Genomic DNA, 20,195 nt, shown 5'->3' with positions numbered 1-20,195 from the left:
TGGATAGAATCTCCAGTATATTATTGAATAAAAGGGTGAGAATGGACATCCTTGTCTTGTTCCTGGTCTTGTGGGGGGAAGTATTCATTTCTTCACCATTATGATATTAGCTGTGGGTTTTTTATAGATGTTCTTTGTTTCAATTTAAGGAAGTTCCCTTCTGTTCTTAGGTTACTGAGTATTTTTAATCATGAAACGTTTTTGGATTTTTGTCAAATGCTTTTTTTTTTCTTGCACCTATTGAGATGATCAAATGGTTTTTGTCCTTTATTCTATTAATGTGGTGCATTAAATTAATTGATTTTCCAATGTAAAATCAACCTTGCATTCCTGGGATAATTCCCACTTAGCTATGGTGTATAATTCTCTTTATATACTACTGCATTCAGTTGACTAGTATTTGTTGAGGCTTTTGCGTCCATATTCATAAGAGATATTGGTATGTAGGGTTGTTTGGTAACATGTCTTTCTGGTTTTTGTATCAGAGTAAACTGGCTTCATAGAACAAATTGAGAAGTGTTTCCTCCTCTCCTATATTTTGGAAGAGTTTGAGAGGATTCATATTAATTCTTTAAATGTTTCGTGAAATTCACCAGTAAAGTCATCTGGGCTTGGGATTTTCTTTGGGGGAAGTTTTAAATTACTAATCCAATCTCTTTACTTGTTATAGGCCTTTCCAGACTTTCTGTTTCTTCTTTAGTTGATTCTAGTAGTTTGTGTCTTCCTAGGACTTTGTCCATTTCGTCTGTTATATAATTCATTGGCATATGTTTCTTCATGGTATTCTCTTATAATTCTTTTTTTTCCTGTAAGGTCAGTAGTAATGTCCCCTCTTTCATTTCTGATTTTAGTGATTTTAGTCTTCTCTCTTCTTGGTCAGTCTAGCTAAAAGTTTGTCAATTTTGTTGATCTTTTCAAAGAATGAAATTAGGTTTTATTTTTTTCTTTTCTTTTTTTTCCCCTCCTGTTCTCTGTTTCGATAATTTCCACTCTAATTTTTATTGTTTTCTTCTTTCTGCTTGCTCTGGGTTTTGTTTGCCTTTTTTCCCCCCTGTTACTTAAGGTGGAAATTTAGTTTATTGATTTGAGATCTTTCTTTCTTTTTTTTTTTTTTAACATTGGCATTTATAGCTGAAAATTTCCCTCTGCGCACTGTTTTAGCTCCATCCTATAAGTTTTGGTATTTTGTGTCTTCATTTTTATATTATTTTTTTATTTTTTAAACATTTTATAACCCCCTTATTGATATTCTCTGTTGGATGAGATGTTGTCAACATACCTTCCTTTAATTCCTTAAATGTGGTGTCCTTTAGTTCTTTGAACATATTTACAATAGGGGCTTTGAAGTTTTTGTTAAGTTCAACATCTAAGCCCCCACCAAAGCAGTTTCTGTTGCCTACTTTTTTTTTACTTCTTGTCATGGGTCACATTTTCCTATTTCTTTGCATGCCTCATAATTTTTTTGTTGGAAATGGAACATTGCTACAATAATATATTGTAGCAACTCTGGATTTTGATCCCTCTCTCACCTGGGGCTTGTTTTCTTATTTATTTCTTCAGTGACTTGCCTGGACTAGTTCACAGAAATATATCAATATTTTCTCCACAGTGTGTAGTCTCTGATCTTGCTCCTCGAAGAGTGAAGCTTTGACTATGTACACAGTCTTCTGACCACCAGGGATTATTGTAGTTTTAACAGTGCTCTCTTTCCCTGGTCTCCCTGTTAAGCTGCTAGGTGATCTGACTTTACTGTAACACTCACAGCCTTTAGCCTCCAGTAATTGCTAGCTGACTGCTCTGTTGTTTTTGGCAAAGTCTGGGGCATGAATTGTTCCACAGTATGATCCAGCTAAAGTCAGACCCCTTTGTGGGGGCAGTCTTTGAGGCTTGCTCTGAGCTCAGAAAGGCCCTTCTTATCTGTCTCTTTCCCTGGTTTACTCTCTTAAACTTCTAGCTGGGCTACTATTTTGTTTGTTGCTGCTAGTTTAATGGAGCTAAGAGCCTCCTCTTAACTGTTTACCACCAAAATCTCCATTGTTTTTGACAATACCCTTATGCATGAACTTCCCCACATTGTCTTCCCAATAAAGTATGTCCTCTTAGGGAGAGCTACTGAGCTCTCTGTTCTTTTTTTTTTTAATTTTTATTTATTTATTTTTGGCTGCATTGTGTCTTTGTTACTGCGTGTGGGCTTTCTCTAGTTGTGGCGAGTAGGGGCTACTCTTTGTTGTGGTGCGCAGGCTTCTCATTGCAGTGGCTTCTCTTGTTGTGGAGCACGGGCTCTAGGCACGTGGGCTTAGTAGTTGTGGCTCACGGGCTCTAGAGTGCAGGCTCAGCAGCTGTGGCACACAGGCTTAGTTGCTCCGTGGCATGTGGGATCTTCCCGGACCAGGGATTGAACCCGTGTCCCCTGCACTGACAGGCGGATTCTTAACCACTGCGCCACCAGAGAAGTGTCTGAGCTCTCTGTTCTTATGGCCTCCCTCTCCCCCACCCTCCAACAGAATGCCTGTACTACTGCATTAGAGTAGGGCAGGGGCAGGGACTGTGGTCCACTTCTTCTGAAGTGATAAACCTGGGTTGCTCCACGAGTGGGGCATTGGATGTGGATGGCAGCCCCTAGTCTTTTGGGCTTGCCCTCCTGGCATAGAATCTATGAGTGAGCTGGGGTGAGGGCAATTGGGACCCAATATTCTCAGCTTTCTGTGCCTAGGTAAAGCTTCCACCCTATGAGTGGGACCTGGGATTTGGAAGGGAGTCCCAGTCCAGGCCACTGCCAGAAAAAGGGATGACATGCTGGCCACTTGCCCTTCCTTGGGTGAAACCAGAGTCCTAGACTAGGAGCTGAATGGAAAGGGAGTCCTGTCTTCTTTGACCTCCCTGCTTGAAGTAGAACTTATGTCACAGTGAGCTGGGAGGAGACAGAATCAGACAGTGGCTCAAATACCATAGACTCTTACTGTTCTTATCAAGATTTACTAAACTTTCTTGAATAAATGTTTCTCCATTTTCTGTATACTCTTAGGACAATACCCAGAGATTTTAAATGGTTGGTTTTTAAATAATAATTTGCACTAGTTAAATGTTTCAGTGGGGAGATGAGCTTCTCACCCTGCCATTCCAGAAGTGTGGTCATCTTAGGGGTTTTATTTCCCCATCACTTTTCTTTTCTTTTTTTTTTTTGCGGTCGGTACGCGGGCCTCTCACTGTTGTGGCCTCTCCCGTTGCGGAGCACAGGCTCCGGACGTGCAGGCCCAGCGGCCATGGCTCACGGGCCCAGCCGCTCCACAGCACGTGGGATCTTCCCGGACCAAGGCACGAACCCGTGTCCCCTGCATCAGCAGGCGGACTCTCAAGCACTGCGCCACCAGGGAAGCCCCCCATCACTTTTTAGTATGAAAAATTCTAAACAGCAAAGTTGGAAGAATTTCACAGTGAATACCCATATTCTCCTTACTAAGATTCTACCATTAACATTTTGTTATAATTGTTGTATCATATCTGTCCATTTATCTATCATTCACTCTGATGTATTTTTGGATGCAATGCAAAGTAAGTTACAGACATCAGTAACTTCTAAATTCTCTCGCATGTGTATCATTAACTAGAATTCAATATTTGTTTGCAGTTTTTTTTTCTTTTGAGGTAAATTTTGCATACAATGAAGTACATAAATCTTAAGTGTACGGTCATTGAGTTTTGATAGATTCATGCACCTGTGCAACCCAAACTCCCGTCAGGATATGAAACATTTCTATCACCCAACAAAGTTCCCTCATATCTCTTCCCCGTCAATCACCATCACCTCCCTGCCCTCAGAGGCAACCACTGTTATTATTTTTTTCTACTGTATATTAGTTTTTTCCTGGTCTACAACTGTACATATTAAGAAATCATATAGTATGAACTCTTCCATGTAGAACTTCTTTCACTTAGCCTAATGCTTTTGCGAGGCATCCATGTTGCATGTATCAACTATTCAATATTATTACTGAATAGTATTGCATGTTATGAATTTACCAACTTATTTATCCATTCTCCTTTTTACAGTCACCTGGGCTATAATTTACTGGAGGACTTTAGGCGGAGAATTGGCATCTAATTTACCCTTTAGATAGGTCATTCTGGTTAGTAAATGGGAGGTGAACTATGAGGGCAGGGCAAGAAGAGGTCTGTTAGGAGGTTCCTGCAGCAGTTCAGGTGAGATTTGAGGTTGGTTTGGATGAACATTGTAGCAGTGCAGATGTTGAGTGGAGATGGTCTGATTCAGGGTACATTTTGGAAGTCAAGCTAACAGGATTTGCTGATGGACAGGATTGTGGAAAGTGAAAGAAAAGAAAGAATCAAAGGTGACTCTATGCCCCCAAGACATTCCTTAAACAAAATGTTGCCATTATGAGGGTGGAGAGGCAATAAAAAAACAAGCCATAAACTTTCTGCTTGGAGATTTGGCTAAGAAACAGTTGGAAGGCGATCACTAAGCAAGTATTTGCCACCTGCTTCCAGATGGTAGTTGGTTAGTTCATACACCCTGTGAACACATGCAGGTCTTTAGACAACCAGCATAATTTGCAGCTTCTCTTGCTATGATAATATGTATCACTATTAGAAATACAATTCAACTTAATTTTTGAATCTCTGCTTTATCCACCCTCCCACCTGCCACCCCACTTGACCTAGCACTTCAGAGCTGTTGGCTTTAAGATTCAACTTCCCTTATTTCACTCAGACAGGAAACTCTTAAATGTTGGTTATTTCTTATCTGAATCTTTAAATATGTCACTGTGTTTCTGTGATTGGCCTTTTAAAAAGCATCACATAAAGACTGATCCCTTTACATAAAATGAGGCTGAGATCAAGCTTTCATTTATTAAACAAATATTTATTGTGTGCCTACTAGATGCTAGGAACTGTGCTAAGCATTGGTTATACCACAGTGAATAAGATAGACTCTGCTCTCAAAGAGCTCAAAGAACACATAAATTGGGCAGTTTTTTGTTTTTTAACATCTTTATTGGAGTATAATTGCTTTACAATGGTGTGTCAGTTTCTGCTTTATAACAAAGTGAATCAGTTATACATATATATATATTCCCATATCTCTTCCTTCTTGTGTCTCCCTCCCTCCCTCCCACCCTCCCTATCCCACCCCTCTAGGTGGTCACAAAGCACCAAGCTGATCTCCCTGTGCTATGCGGCTGCTTAAATTGGGCAGTTTTATTACAATGTGATAAATGCTATAATAGAAAGCACGTAAAAGTGGCATTCAACAGAGGCTTAAGGATCAAGCCAGGCAAAATTTCCAGAGGATATGTTTTAGTTGAGAACTGAGGGATCAAAAAAATGAGCCAGAGAAGTTGAAGGTGGGACAGCACAGGGTATTCCAGGTGGGAGAAGCAGCACGATCTAAGATCCAGACGTGGTACATTGGTAGAACTTCACATTTGAGACGGGGGAAGTAGAGTCTAAGAGGGCGTTATTAGAAAGGGATGCAAGGGACAGGTCTTGAAAGGCTTTTCTAAACCTGCAAGTTCTTATGGAGAGGGGGAAAGGGTGGTAGGGGAGTGTTGAAGTGATCATAAATTGACGGAGGTGATTATAACTGCCTGTGAACTAAGCTGCCCTCATGTGATTCTCTCCATTCAGAATTTGCCTGCTTGGGCTTGGGAGAAGGCAAGGAGAAGCCAGAGTGCTGGGAACGTCCAGGGTTACGAGTGCTGAAGATAATTCAGCATTTCTCCAACTGCTCTTTCTCAAAACATTCTACTGACAGATGTTAACAGGATGAAAATGTCCTTGGTCAAAGAAGTTTGGGAGAACTGCTATATTCTCTAATCCCTTCTTAATACGCACATAAACATATTTGAAGTTCTGAGGGTCTCACATTTGAAAACCCAGTTAAATTTAGTGTAGTCAACTTTTTTTTTTTTTTTTTTTTTTTTTTTTTTTTCTTTTTGCGGTATGCGGGCCTCTCACTCTTGTGGCCTCTCCCGTTGCGGAGCACAGGCCCCGGACGCGCAGGCCCAGCGGCCATGGCTCACGGGCCCAGCCGCTCCGCGGCATATGGGATCCTCCCAGACCGGGGCACGAACCCGTATCCCCTGCATCGGCAGGCGGACTCTCAACCACTGCACCACCAGGGAGGCCCTGTAGTCAACTTTTTAAAGCTTATTTGCATCTAGAATGACCTGTGTGTGTGTGTGTGTTGCACCTGCTAAGGTCTCATAGTTTGGTTTATGATGGATCAGATAATCATTCACCTTACCACTACATAAAATAATAAGAGCCTTTATTTCTTTTCATTCAACATGTTTAAATTATAGGCAGTTAGTCATTTAAGTCCACATTGATTTAGGGTAGAGCAATGGCTAACTTTTTCTGAAACGTACCTTATTCTTTATGTACCTATTTTACGTTCCTATTCCATTTGTTACCAACTCTTGTCATAAACTTAAAAACAAACAAACCATAAACTAGCTTCCTGGGCTTCCCTGGTGGCGCAGTGGTTCAGAGTCCGCCTGCCGATGCAGGGGACACGGGTTCGTGCCCCGGTCCGGGAAGATCCCACATGCCGCAGAGCGGCTAGGCCCGTGAGCCATGGCTGCTGAGCCTGCGCGTCCGGAGCCTGTGCTCCGCAACGGGAGAGGCCACAACAGTGACAGGCCCGCGTACCGCAAAACAACAACAACAACAACAACAAAACTAGCTTTCTTATTGTTCATCCAGGATCATAAGAAGCCAATGTGAAAATTGGCAAGGAAAGCTGGACCATGCCAAATGGTTAGGATTAGGGTTGGCAGGGAGGACAGCAGTCAAGAATTACTTGTATTATTATTTTACTACTAATAATAACCAGCGTTTTCATGGTCTTTACAGTTTACAGATTACACTTATATGTGTTATTTTACATAATCACATTCAATTACTGATGAGCAAGGTATAGCTATCATTGGTGAGAGCAAGGAACATAATTTGGGGAGATGACAAATGAAAAGACATGTTGAGGAAAACAAAATAGGAGCTGGGTGAGAAAGGAGTTTTAAAAATACTGGGGACAGTAGTCTAAAGCATGCATTCCCAATGGAGGTGAAAATTACCAAGGGGGTGAAAAGCAGTTTTGGGGAGGCCAAAAAAAAAGAGTAGATATTATGGTGGTTTGTGACCCTCCAAAGGGCCACCATACAAAAGCAGACATGCAGTGTATTTGCGGTATTAACATTTCATGGCGGAGGTGCAGTTAGGGAAAAAATGTCTAAAACAGCTTGTTGAGGGTGAGGGGGTGATAATAAAAAAAAGGCTGAGGAACTGTGATGTAAACTCTGTGGTGCCCATGGAACTTTTTGACGTTTGTCAATGATTCTTCTGTTCTCAGACATGTTAGACAACTCATTTGTCTAGCACAGTGTCTACTCATGGCTTCATTTGTCTGCCCATCTTCCCCGAGGCCCTAAATGACCATATTTTGCCCCTTTAAACTCTTCTCTTCAAGCTACAGCTAACTGCATTAGGGTGGACGCAAGCAAAGACCGGTTAAGGCATAGATTGGCCAGTGAGTGACCGGGAAGCCTGGCTGCACTCACTCCCTCTCATCAGACTTCCGTGGTGCTGTTCTGTATTGGTATAATGTCTCCTCCACTTCTCCCTTTGAGATGACTTGAGTGGGTATCAAAAGAGCCCAGGTTATGACATCTCCTCAGTCAAGATGCTTTTAATCTCATTTGAGTGAGATTGAATGTAATTGAATGAAGATGGAAGAGAAATTTATTTGAATCATTAGCTCTTTGTCCTTCATATATTTATCATATATTAGTTAAGGGAGGGCTTTCCTGTACATTGTAGGTTTAGCAGCACTCCAGGCCCCTCCCCAGTAGATTCCAGAAACACCCCCCTCCCAAAGCGTGACAACCAAAAATGTCTCTAGGCATTGCCAAATGTCCACTGGGGGGCAAAGTCACCTCTGGTTGAGAACTACAGATATTGAGAAACTAGAATATCAGAAAATTATCAATCTCCTAATGGTATCATTATGATCAGAAATGCCATAAAGGGTTTGTGATCTGCTGGTAAACATCACCTTAATAAGGATGTTACCAGAAATTATGGAAGACAGTCCTTGAGAGCCAAGACCAGTGTTGTTACCAAGATATTCACGCTAACAATTGTGAGCAGCAGATGCTTTCTAAGCATGTTCCGTAGATTAACTCATTAGTTCTCCTGGCAACTCCAAGGAGTTGGTACAACTATTATTCTACCCACCCTATAGGTAAGGGAACCTGAGACATGAGATGTTAAGGGACTTGCTGAGGTCACCCAACTGGTGATAGCAAAGTCACCCAGGCAACCCAGTTCTAGAGCCCATGTTCTTTTTTAATTTGTTTTAATTTATTTATTTTTGGCTGTGTTGGGTCTTCGTTGCTGTGCACGGGCTTTCTCTAGTTGTGGCAAGCAGGGGCTACTCTTCATTGCGGTGCGCAGGCTTCTCATCATGGTGGCTTCTCTTGTCGCAGAGCACAGGCTCTAGGCGTGTGGGCTTCAGTAGTTGTGGCACACAGGCTCAGTAGTTGTGGCTCGCGGGCTCTAGAGCACATGCTCACTAGTTGTGGCGCACGGGCTTAGTTGCTCTGCGGCATGTGGGATCTTCCCAGACCAGGGCTCGAACCCATGTCCCCTGCATTGGCAGGCAGATTCCCAACCACTGCGCCACTGGGGAAGCCCCCAATTAGGCATTTCAGGCCATTATGTTTTCTCTAGACATGAAAGAGCTCACTCCCCAAACCTAATTACTAGCCCTGAGAAATTTAGATCAAATTCATCCCTCATCTATGTTCAAACTCATCCTTAGATCCCATGCAGCTCAATAGGCTTGGGAGGCACACAAATGCCTTCCTATTTTGGGGGTTGGGGGCTGGAACAGATATCTCCAAAGTGGAAAGGCTGTTTTGCACAACACAGTCCTCTATACACATCGTGGGTTCTCAGCTCCCCGAATTCCCCATGTTTCATAACTGAATGTACTGCCACTCGCGTCCCTGAACTCTGGTGCCAGCCACCTGAGCGCTTCAATAGGAGATGTTCCATTGCTCTCTAAATCTCGCTCAGCACTGGGTCGGAGTTTTATTTATTTATTTATTTATTTTAAAGTTGAGGAGTTTATTAGGGAAATATGAAAGGTTAAGACACCCCAAGTGACAGAAAGAAAACTCTGAAAATGTCCCTTTTCAAGCCACGTGGAGGCCTGGCCTTGACCTTCCCAAAAGGACAAGAAACTGGTGGGTTAGCAGCAGCGTTCTCTGGCAGCCACCTCACCAGGGCTCCTCAGCCAGGAGTGCTCCCCACCCCCGGCCAAAGGTGGGGAGGAGACAGACTATTTATAGAAGCAATGCAGAGGCAATGCGAGCCATAAGGAAAAGCTGAGAGAGAGAGAGAGAGAGAAAGGTGGGGAGGACCTGGACAGAGTCCCAGGCTTTTGGCTCTTAGCGCCTCACATGTGTTGACGGGTAGTTGTACAAAGTGTCACTGAAGAGGTAAAGTGCCTAATGTTGTTTCTGAGAGTTCCCCTAGATTCCTCCCCACACGCCACATCACACTGCTGGGTGTACATGGCGGAGCCCAAAGGTCACATTTTTGAAATAAAGAAAAACAAGAATAAGCCCCGTTGATCTTTAAGGAGAGAGTAAGGAGCTGAAGACTGCTGGGGCCTTTCCCACGAGGCCTTTTTGTTCCGTAAAAGCAACTTCCCAGCAGCAGCATAGCACAGTTATAGGTGAGGGTCTCACCGTTTGTCACCCTCCCTTCATTCGGTGTCCTCTATCCTCTGTTCAAGAGCTGTCCATTTCTCGTTTAGTGTTGCGAGTCTTGAACGACAAGACCTATGAAACGAGTTGAGAAAGTCTGCGAAAATGCTGCTGGTGATGACCTCAATGTACTCCCAGTTCGCCCAGTCCTGGCGAATCTCCCGCTGCACGGGATCCTCTTGTCCCACCATGGCTGCTGCCTAAGGAAGCGCGGCTAGGTCAGAGTTTTAGAGGTTATATAGCATGATTTCATACTGCACAGTTTCATGGTATATAAAAGTGCCATTATAGTATTGTTATATATTCTCTAAACTCTTTTGGGCGGGGTGCAATTTGAGGTTAAGGATAAGATGCTACAAACAAATAGAAATTAATTTAGACCAGAACTGTCCAATAGAACTTTTGCAGTGATGGAAATGATTTATATCTGTGCTGTCTAGTACAGTAGCCACTAGCCACACGTTGCTATTGAGTACTTGAAAGATGGCTAGTGCAACTGAAGAACTGAATTTTATTTTAATTTTAGCTTATTTAAATCTAAACAGCTGCCAGTGGCTCCTATATAGGGTAGTGTATAGGCTTTCTTTCAAGAGGATGGCTACTAGCTATCTGGACCTCATCTGACTTAGGACTTGGAATATAGGAAATTTAAAGCTGTTTTAAAGTAGATCTTAAATAAGATCCTGAGATTTCCATGTGGCTAGTCTTATTCCTTGTCTTGGGATGGGTGACTCTTTTGGAGATGGAAAAGCAAGCAGCTCTGTACTCCAGCATCCCACAGAGATGGTTCCTAAGGAAGTTGCTAACTTTAAGACAATTCAGGTAGAGGCTGAAATTTCAGAGGGGAAATCAGAGATGGTCGAGTCTTTCACTGTCTCTCCCCCTCACTGGCCCTCTTCACTCTGTTTGCACCCTCACCTACTGCCCTGGCCTTATTTTCAACGTTGGGGAAATTTTCATAGTTTTGGAAGGCTTGGAGAGGCAAGAAGCATTTGCCTGGGAGATTCTAGGCTCTCGAGGAGGGTCTAGAGTGGCTTGGGTTTAGGTATTAGAATAAATTCACTCCTTTAAAGCCCATATAAATTAACATCAAAGACCCAGCTGGCAAAGGTGCCTACTCAAGCATCTCAGGTGGTGGTGCAGCCCAAGAGCTACTCAGCGGAATGGAGTGGGAGAATTCCCATCTGACATCAAGGGAGCTTTGTGACGTGAGGACCATGTCGAAAGTGGGCGTGGGAACAAAAGGAAAGATGAAATAATGGTATCTCTCAGAATTGAATAAAGTGAAATGTTTGGAAAGTCAGGACCCAGAGGTTCACGGAGTTCCAGACATACACAGACCTTCTTATTCCTTCCAACCTGAGGACAGCACCTGTGTCAGGAGTAAGTGCTTAGACACTTGGCATGTGCTGAAAAGTCACCTGTCTTGGAGCAAGAAGGCAAAGAGTGCTGCTGCCCAGGGCAAGGTGTACCATTGTCAGGCTGGCTGTGGAAGAGTTACACAGAGTCAACTGATAAACATACAGAATCCCAGCCTCTTCTGGGAGATTCCATTTCCAGCAGATCTGAGGTAGGGCGTGGCAAAACACATCTTTAACAGGTGATTCTGATACACAAACTAGATCTGGGGAATCCTGCAAAGATTGGGGGAAACAACTTTTCTTGTTAGGGGAGGTGACCAGGAAGAGCTGAAGAGCACCAATCGTATTATAACCGAGGTCCTCTGACTGAGGTATGAGATTAAAAGAACTCCAGAACCTAGAGTGATACACCTGGTATTATTATAGCTTACGCTGCACACAAGAAAGGGCTTAGCTGCTAGCTGTCTACTTTCTACAAATTCTTGAGAGGGCAGTGTATCGATCAGTATTGATCAGTTTAGACTTAGTCCATCATCTGAACCAAACACTGTCTTAACATTTTTTTCTATGTGTGGGTGATATATAATAACAAAAGTATTTTTTAAAAATCTATAAAGATGAGAATATATATATATATATATATATATGTATAACTGAATCACTTTGCAATACACCTGAAACCAACACAACATTGTGAATCAACTATATTTCAATAAAAACTTTTTAAAAATTAAAAAATGAAATATTCCAGTCAAAAAAATCTGTAAAGACGTTTAGGCTCTTAGTTAGGATCCCATAAGAATGAGCATTTACTACTAAGCAATTAGAAAGCATAAAAATGTACACTCCAAACAGAATCTTATTTTGGAATTTTAGTGTTAACAGATGGCAGCTTCACAGGTTAAAATAGGAAAACACTGAGGGGAACTGATGTCCAAATTGGTCCCAGCCATCCCGTGAAGTTAAAAGCTTCCTCTCTTGTGCAGAGATTTTGTTCCATATTTGTGGTAATGGATAGCTGTGATGGCCAAGCTCACAGGTAAGCATCCAACCCTGTTGCCCATTCTCTGAGGGCTCAGAGTTCACATCCCTGTTGAATGTGCTGGTGGGCTGTTTGGTGGGAGACCTATTTCCCTGGTTTTTCCTGTCTCTCTCCTTTCCCACTGGGCAAGATGTGGACAGAAGAGTTTATGGATTTACTCCAGTGATACTGCATGGTGCCACATAGGACCCAGGCCACAAAGTCTCTGAGGTGTACATAGGTAAGAAGGCCAAGAAGAGAATAAAGACATTACTTGTGTTTTGTTGGTGGAGTGTGCCCCTCACATAAGGTTCCTAAGTCTCTTCTCTAGATATGAGCAGAGACGCCAAGGTTTCTCGACTTGAACATGTTTGGGCACAGCTCACGCTCACGCATACAGTGACACACACGGTCGAGGCTCAGAAGCTGCCATCAGTTAACGTGGCTGAAGTTGGTGCCAGGTGGAGACAGAGCCTCCTCAACCTCTTGGTAGACTTGCTCAGAGGGGCTCCAGGTAGACAGAAGATTCAGCGACAGGTTTTTCTGCTCTTGCTCAGATGTGACAAGGTAGTAGCCCAGCAAATTCATGGTATTCCTGCAGACTTTCTGAAGCCGAGAAACCTTTTCATAAGGCAAGGACCAGCGCCAGGCCTGAGAGACATTGAGGGCATTCCTGGCATTTGTGTGGAAGGCATGCTCACCCATGCCCTTGCCTCGAGTGATGTTGTGCACCCAGGTCTGGAGCTGGGGCAAGAATTTCAACCCTGCATATTCATACATTCGGGCAGTCTGGGCCAGGGGGTCCCGGACCAAGTCCTCATAGCGCACGAGCAAGTAGCGCTGCCTCAGGGCTTTGGGCAAGGACTGCACAGCCTTGAAGATCTCCAGCTGGCTTTGGCAGATGACTTGCATTGCGTAGTAGGGTTGATCCTCCTTTTTGAGTTTCTGCAGATGCTGCCCCATCACAATGTGGCTGTCAATCATGAGTTCATTCGTGGTGTGTTCTCGGGAACGGAACACCGCCCGGGGGTCCCGGACCAGATGCACAATGTGCAGATTGAGGGAAGGGTCTCTCAGCAGCGGGTAGAGCACCTGCAGTTTGAAGAAACGTACCTCCTTGAGCACCACGTGGCTGTAAGTGCGGCAGGCCTTCTCTACCACCTCAAAGGGCTCTTGATTGCACAGAAGCCTACAGTGATGCTGGGGTATGATCTTATCTCGCGGGAAGATGCTGCAGGCAGGTGGAGAACACAGGGCCCGGCTGCCTTCCCACTGGAAGAGGCTGGACTGTTTTCGGGGGCCAGGTTTCATGTAGGCATCAAAGACGCTCATGTCACACAGAAAGACGGCCCGTATGAGATCCCGCACTGCCATATGCAACCTCTGGGCAGTACTTTGTGTGAAGGTCATCCAGACGTGCCAGGCGGGCTCCATCAGGTAGAAGACATCTGGGTGCTGTCCAAAAAGCTGCCCTACGAAAGTAGAGCCAGAGCGCCACGAAGACAGGATAAGCACATGCATGTACGCGGGCTTGGGTTCTTCCTTCACCTGCAGGGAGTTGAAGTTGTGGGAGTACAGAAGGATGAAGAGAACAAAGACAGCCGTCTGGGAAGCCAGGAGCAGGAGTAGCTTCATTTTTTTGGGCAGCGTCATGCTGAAGTAGACCTTCAGGAACAAGCAGAGGGGCTATGTCAGGCTCATGTTTTGGTATCTGACTTCCATCCCCTTTCTAGCCAAAGCTACTTTCTCCCTGACCCGCACCAAGGGGCAATGTAGAATGGAGCCTTCTTGCAATGAATTGCACAAATCCTTCTCCAAATTAATTCCTGTCCCTTGCAGTTAGTGTGTCAATAAGCTCTATTTCTTTTTAGGCTCTTTCTTTTTAGGCTCTTTACTTTCTCCCTCCTGGTCCTTCTTGTCCATGGAGCTACAAAAATGTGTGAACTCAGCCATATTTCATGAATATAGGGAAAACAGGTTCACCCTGGTGACACACATGTCTTCACACAGGCCATGTAGGCAAAGCTTAACCACAGTCTGACCCAAGTTTTGGTTGAATGCCCCATGATTCCTTCAGAAACTACGGGAGATAAGCTGACTTCTGAGGAACTGCCTTGAGGCCCGCCCGCCCACCCCCATCTTGAGGGATAGTGCCAAGGCCATTTCTCACTACCCTCCTTCATCTCAATTAAGCACAGGACTTTCAGTACCCTGCAGGATATGGCTGCAGACTATAAAACTGCTTGGCTTTGGTTTGGAGTTGTCTCCTCAGTGGCAAAGTGCCCGTGGCACCTATCATCTGATCCCCTCTGATTTGGTCTCATCCTGGGGGACTAGGGACATGAGGAGCTGACCCAATGCTGTCCTCGTGTCTGTGTATGTAAGAAACCATCTGAATCTATTTGGGTTGAATCATTGTTGCCTCAGCAGCCAACTGTATGAAACTGTGGCAAGCCAACCTAAGAGCTGCAGTAGTGATGCTGTGGCCTGTTAGCCACTGTGCTGCTGCTTGGGGTAATGTTTGACCACTTGACACAACTTACTCAGGGTTGCTCAGTACAGTTGGGCATGTTGTATACTGCCCAACCCTAGGGAATGCCACTTCATCAAGAATTCAAGATACTTATTATTTAACAAAATGTCTGGTAGGTGACAGTTAAGTATCTTTGTTCAGTAGGATAAGTACATTAGGATGGTTTTCCAGTTCTTAGATGTTAAATATCTAGAGAAAGGAATTTCACTTTGTAATTTACACTAAGGCTCAAACAGACAGGTGGCAACGCTGAACTTACTGCCTTCACACCAGGGCTTTGTGTGAAAAGACCACTGTTCCCAGTGCCATGCTAGAATATTATTCCAGGGGAGCTCTTAACTCTCTTTATGGGTTGAGATGACTCTGGATCATTTTGGGTGACTTCCTGGCATAAATAACTATTGAGAGATATAATAGATATTTCACATAGTGTAAAATGTTAACAGTAGCAAGGTGCTAATTTGCATATCACTCTATACTCAAGAAATTCTTCTTCAAGCTTTAATAAAGAAGAGAAAATATGTTTCTAGACAGTAATTGCAGCTGGGTTTAGGATATGCTATTCTCCTGGTGATAGGTCTCATCACCAATTTTTTTTTTAAGTTTTGAATAGCTAATAGTCACATGGTTCAAATTGTTTTTAAGAGTATCATTATCATGGACATTAAATCAGGCTCAGAATTTAAAAGAAGCCTCCCCAAGATTCCACATGCAGGAAGGGAATAAGGACAGTGCTTGCCAGCCTGTAGCCTAGCCTGTCACACTCCAGGTCTTTTACATATTGAATATTAGGTGAGGGGAAATCCTATGACAACAGTTATGTCTCTGGAGGAGACCTATAGTCATAAATTAGAAAATTTCTAGAGCTGTTTGTAGGACACACTTTTTAAAAGGGTCATAGAATTTTTCTAGGGGAAAGAACACCTAAGAATTTTACCAGCCGCTGAATCAATAATCTCTTCTCTATTTACTGACAGCTAGTATTTATCTACAAGCTGGTGTTTTATCATCACTATACAGTGAAATATATACTTCCAACACCCGCCCTCCATCTGCCCATTTCCCAACTTGCCCCCAAATAGCAACTGGGTTCATTTTTTAATGTGTCCTTTCAGTTGCTTTATGTGTACACAAGAAAATTCAAATGTATATGTATTCTTAATTTTTCCCCTTTTTATAACACAAGAAGTTGCAAGTTATCCACACTGTGCTGCAACTTGCTTTGTTAACTTAACAATATGCCTTGGAGAGCTTTCCATGGGAGTACGTAAATCATTTCCTCATTCCTTTTTACCACTGTGTAGAATTTTATTGTATAGATGTACCACAATTTATTTAACCAGTGTCCACACTGATGAGCTTTTGGGTTGTTTCCAGTCTTTCGCCATTTCAAAAATTTCAGTAATGACCTTTATGTTCATACATCATTATGTAAGTATGTAAGCTTACTCCCCAGAAGTGGGATTGCTGAATCAAACAAAGAGTATGGGTATGTGTACCTTTGGTATCTGTTGTCCAGACGGCCTGCATACTGGTCATAAACCATTCTGTGTGTCTAGAAGTCCAGAGATTCTAGAGAGTAAATTTTAGAGGAGGAATTGGGCAGTCACAGATGTGACTCTTGGGGTTTATAGCCTGCTTCCTGAAGAGGTACAGCATGCTTTGCCAGCCCATGGACTTCCCTTGGAAGTCCCCTGAACCTTCTAGGAAGTGTGTAATGACCTCAACCAAACCTTGAGAGGCAACGGCCCAGAAACCCCTCTCTTTCATTCGTTACAACAATGCATTTCCTGCACGTGTGCCAAAAGATCCAGTGAGGATCATCTCTCCTAGGTGCCAAAAAAAACCCTACTTTGCTATATGCCAGGAAAATGTCAATGAATGGTAATCCTTGTCTTGGCCCTGAAGGTTAGAATGGGGCCAGCTAAGATATGTTCCTATTCTTTTAAACTTGAGCCCAAGAGGAAATGATTAGAAACTAAGCCATTTTTGACAATGGCTCAAGAATACCCACCCACCCCCAGCCCCCCAAGTATTGAGGAAATGACTAGCAAGAGATCTTCTCCCAAAGGCAGTATGAGTATGAGGAGAAGTTTGGAACAAAGATAGGAAATAATGGAGCAAAAGAGAGAGGAAAGAACTTGACCTGTGTACGATTATAAGGGTAGAATTTTATATGCAGGGCCTATCATCGGCTCAGGAAAAAGCTAACATTTCCTAGGGACTAGCAACGTAGACCTTTCAAAAGTACGTCCTCCCTCCCCCTGTCTGGCTTTGGGCCAACTCAGTGTTTGTGAGGGCTAGCATGCTCTGAGCCTCCCGTGCCTGCCAGTAGCTCCTGGCCTCATGCCCATTCTCTCCCAGAGCTGGAGCCTGGCCTTTGAACTCATCCCAATTGTCCTCAGGCTTTAATTGACCACGGTTCTCAGGAATTCCCAAGGAAACCCTCCGACTTCTTTCTCTGCTTTTTCTTTCCACGAGCAATTTCCCTGGCCAGAAAGAAAGTATGCTTTTGTAAAGTGAGTCCCATCTCTTGTCGCTGGCATCTAGACACAACCTGGATCCAAGCAACCCATGATGGGGCTGATGAGAACAGTCAGGGGACACTTTAGGGTGTGTCTCAGGGAAAGCTTATCCCTGCAGTCCCTGGAATCAGTGGTAGAGGTGGCTCCGGGAAGAGAAGGAAACTCAAGGCTTTTCATGGCAGTTTCCTCTATTCTAACCATCACCTCTCCCCAGCTGTCCTCCATTAACCTCCTCTGTAGTCCTTGGGGTCAGGAAGCATTTATGAGCCATCTGTGAAGTGATTTGCATCTCAGAGGCCCCAGTCCACCTTCCTGAGTGTTCTTTTTCGGCTCTTTGATGATTGCATGCTGGAACCTGCCCTCCCTGTTATCTAATCCTGAATGTGCTAGCCTGGTCTCGATAGTAAGTGGCCTCTCTTCTGTCTCTCATTTCTCCCCCTCAGCTCTCCTCCTCATCCACTGCTGTCCTGAAAAACATCACGAAAGGGTGGTAGTGACATAGCACCTACTTCAGGCACAGGGACTGTGAGGAACCAGGATGGGTGACCTCACCCAGCAGCCTGATTACAGAGGGCTGAATTATAGATGACCCTCAAGTCCATATCGTGTAGCCTATTAGAAACAAAATGATGAATTCTGAGGAAAAAACCAAACATACATCAATTTAAGAGCCCTGGATTCCAGCCACTGACAAATTTCTAATTTATATTTCCCAGTGAGATTATGCCCCCAAACCCAGAAATTAGAGATGGCAGAAGACATTTGCACAGAGAGAGAGGAGAGCTGGATCTGGGAGACCTGCATCCACACATATAGCTGCAGAACCTGGAAACCTGTGAGATAAGCACCTGGGCAAAGGGTATCCATACAATAACAAGCTCTAACTAGACTGAAGGTCTTTGCAATTTTTGTGTCTCTAGTAACAACGACAGTGCCTGGCGTCTAGTAGGGGCTCAAGAAACATCTACTGAATGAATGACTGAATGAACAAACATTTGTAGCGTGTTTTTTACTATTTGAGGTGCCCTCATTGACCTGGGTAAGGAAAGCAGGACAAGATATTTTTTTATTTTGCACATATAAAAGTATTTAACTTCCAATTAGAAGTTCCAGACTTATCCACAGCCTTACAAGATAGAAGTCTCTTCTACCTTGGCTGACTCACTGGTCTCAAATTTAGTCTTATTTTACATCCGAACAGTGCTCCACAACTTTGAAAGCCCTTTTAGCCACGGTAATCACAACAGTCCAATTAAATATATAGAACAGTGATGAGCCACACCTCTGTGTTTCAGGATAAGTGAATTTTAATTAATTGACTCAACGATAGAAATAGCCCTGCCTGATCAGACCCGGATCTTTTGGGTCCCAGGTCTGAGAATTCAGTTATCACACTAAATCTTACCTGAGCTACAGAAACTGTAGCTCCCAGCACCTCCGGTCCCCACTCCCCAACACCTGAGCAGAGGAGGAGCTGCAAGAACTACAGAGACTGAGGTCCGAAGCCAGCATCTGAATGAGTAAAACACGTCACGGGGACTAGCTACAAAAATATACGTCAGAATAGCCCTACTCACATTCTAGGCTCTTTCTTACTCTTTTAGGGATAGAGCTGGGTGGGGAGAGGGGAGCTGCTGGCAGGCAGCTTGTGCTTTTCGGGGAAGATTATCCTGGTGATTCTGATTCAACCCCGCACCAACACCTCCCCTCCGCCATCGCCCAGAAAATCCCCAGCTTAGTTGCCCCAGGTTATCTGATACTCCGCTCCAAGAACCGGGGAATAATGGCCCTGCTTTAGATGTGTAGAGAAAATTCTCTCCTTACCTTGTTAATGGCTTAGGCTTCCCCACTGCTCTAAAGGCTCACTGCTAGCCAAGTTGTGCAGCTTTTCTCCTCTGACTCACCAACTCTCCTCTCAGCTTCCTCCTCCTCCTTGCATCTTGCATAACCATCCCTACTCAGAGCAAATTCCACTGCCTTCTTCCTCTGGCAAAAAATTACCCACCTTCCAAGACAGGGTTAAGAAAACATCGCTCCCAGAGAGACTTGATATTAGCAGCTTTAACCCTGAGATACTCAAGGGGTGGGGAGACTCTGCTTGAATGGGCGGGGCCTGGAGAAGCAAAGGAGGAAGCATTCTCTCCCACCACTGGGAGGCGATCCTGGAATGTAGATCCCTTGAAGGCATCGGAATAGGTTAACTACTTTAGGGCAAAGTGGAAAAAGAAAAGGGACCCCAGAAGTAGATGAGGTTGATAGGGAAATCGCAGGACAATGACAGCCAAAATGGACACAATGTGAAACCTTGTTCTTATCTCTGCTGCAAAAAGAGGAGAAAACCTGGAAGCGATTTCTGGATTCCACCTTCCTGCTCACTCCACTGGATTTAGGGAGGAAACATTTTTTTTGGCCTCTGTGTCTTATTCAACATCTTCACCCTTCTTGCAGGAGGTAGTAACTAGAGGTACTACGTAGATGTAATAACTCGTTTTATGGGAGGACACATATGTATTGGCATTTAGTTGGAGTACGGGAAAAGAAATTTCCCCCTCAAGAAAATAAGAAACAAGTTATCATGAAAAATTATATCTTCTTACTAGCTGTGTGTACTTGGGCAAGTCACACAACTACTCTGAGCTACTTTACATGATTGTAGTGAGTGTAAAACAATAGGTGAATTTTTATTTTTAAAATTTATTTTTATTTACTTATTTTTGGCTGCGTTGGGTCTTTGTTGCTGCGCGCAGGCTTCCTCTAGTTGTGGTGAGCGGGGGCTACTCTTCGTTGTGGTGCGCGGTCTTCTCATTGCGGTGGCTTCTCTTGTTGTGGAGCACAGGCTCTAGGCGCGTGGGATTAGTTGCTCCGCGGCACGTGGGATCTTCCCAGACCAGGGATCGAACCTATGTCCCCTGCATTGGCAGGTGGATTCTTAACCACTGCGCCACAAGGGAAGTCCCAATA

The 20,195-nt window shown here is 43.9% G+C and overlaps 2 protein-coding genes and 1 pseudogene across 4 annotated transcripts in view; 1 reads left to right on the top strand and 2 right to left on the bottom strand.

Moving 5' to 3' along the window:
* The window catches only part of ZNF19 (zinc finger protein 19), a 134,627-nt gene that overhangs the window by 21,319 nt on the left and 93,113 nt on the right, over nt 1-20,195 (top strand). The window lies entirely within an intron of this gene.
* On the bottom strand, nt 9,475-10,108 carry LOC308606218 (annotated as a pseudogene). The gene has a single exon. The product of its transcript is annotated as an uncharacterized misc_RNA (transcript).
* Nucleotides 11,785-19,082, bottom strand: CHST4 (carbohydrate sulfotransferase 4). Of its 2 annotated transcripts, none has more exons than XM_081216573.1 (3): nt 19,059-19,082; nt 17,096-17,198; nt 11,785-13,841 (listed from the first exon to the last, which is right to left on the bottom strand). In XM_081216573.1, the coding sequence occupies exon 3, from the start codon at nt 13,827-13,829 to the stop codon at nt 12,609-12,611; it is 1,221 nt and encodes a 406-aa protein (XP_081072699.1). In that variant the 5' UTR covers nt 13,830-13,841; nt 17,096-17,198; nt 19,059-19,082; the 3' UTR covers nt 11,785-12,608. The 2 variants fall into 2 exon arrangements, with proteins under 2 accessions (XP_081072699.1, XP_081072700.1); XM_081216574.1 differs by lacking the exon at nt 19,059-19,082 and adding an exon at nt 18,640-18,712.

Source organism: Mesoplodon bidens (assembly GCF_964165515.1).
Source record: "Mesoplodon bidens genome assembly, chromosome: 18".
NCBI classification, from domain to species: Eukaryota; Metazoa; Chordata; class Mammalia; order Artiodactyla; family Ziphiidae; genus Mesoplodon; species Mesoplodon bidens.
Note: the sequence above shows the minus strand (reverse complement) of the source record. Positions and strands in the feature narration are given on the sequence as shown.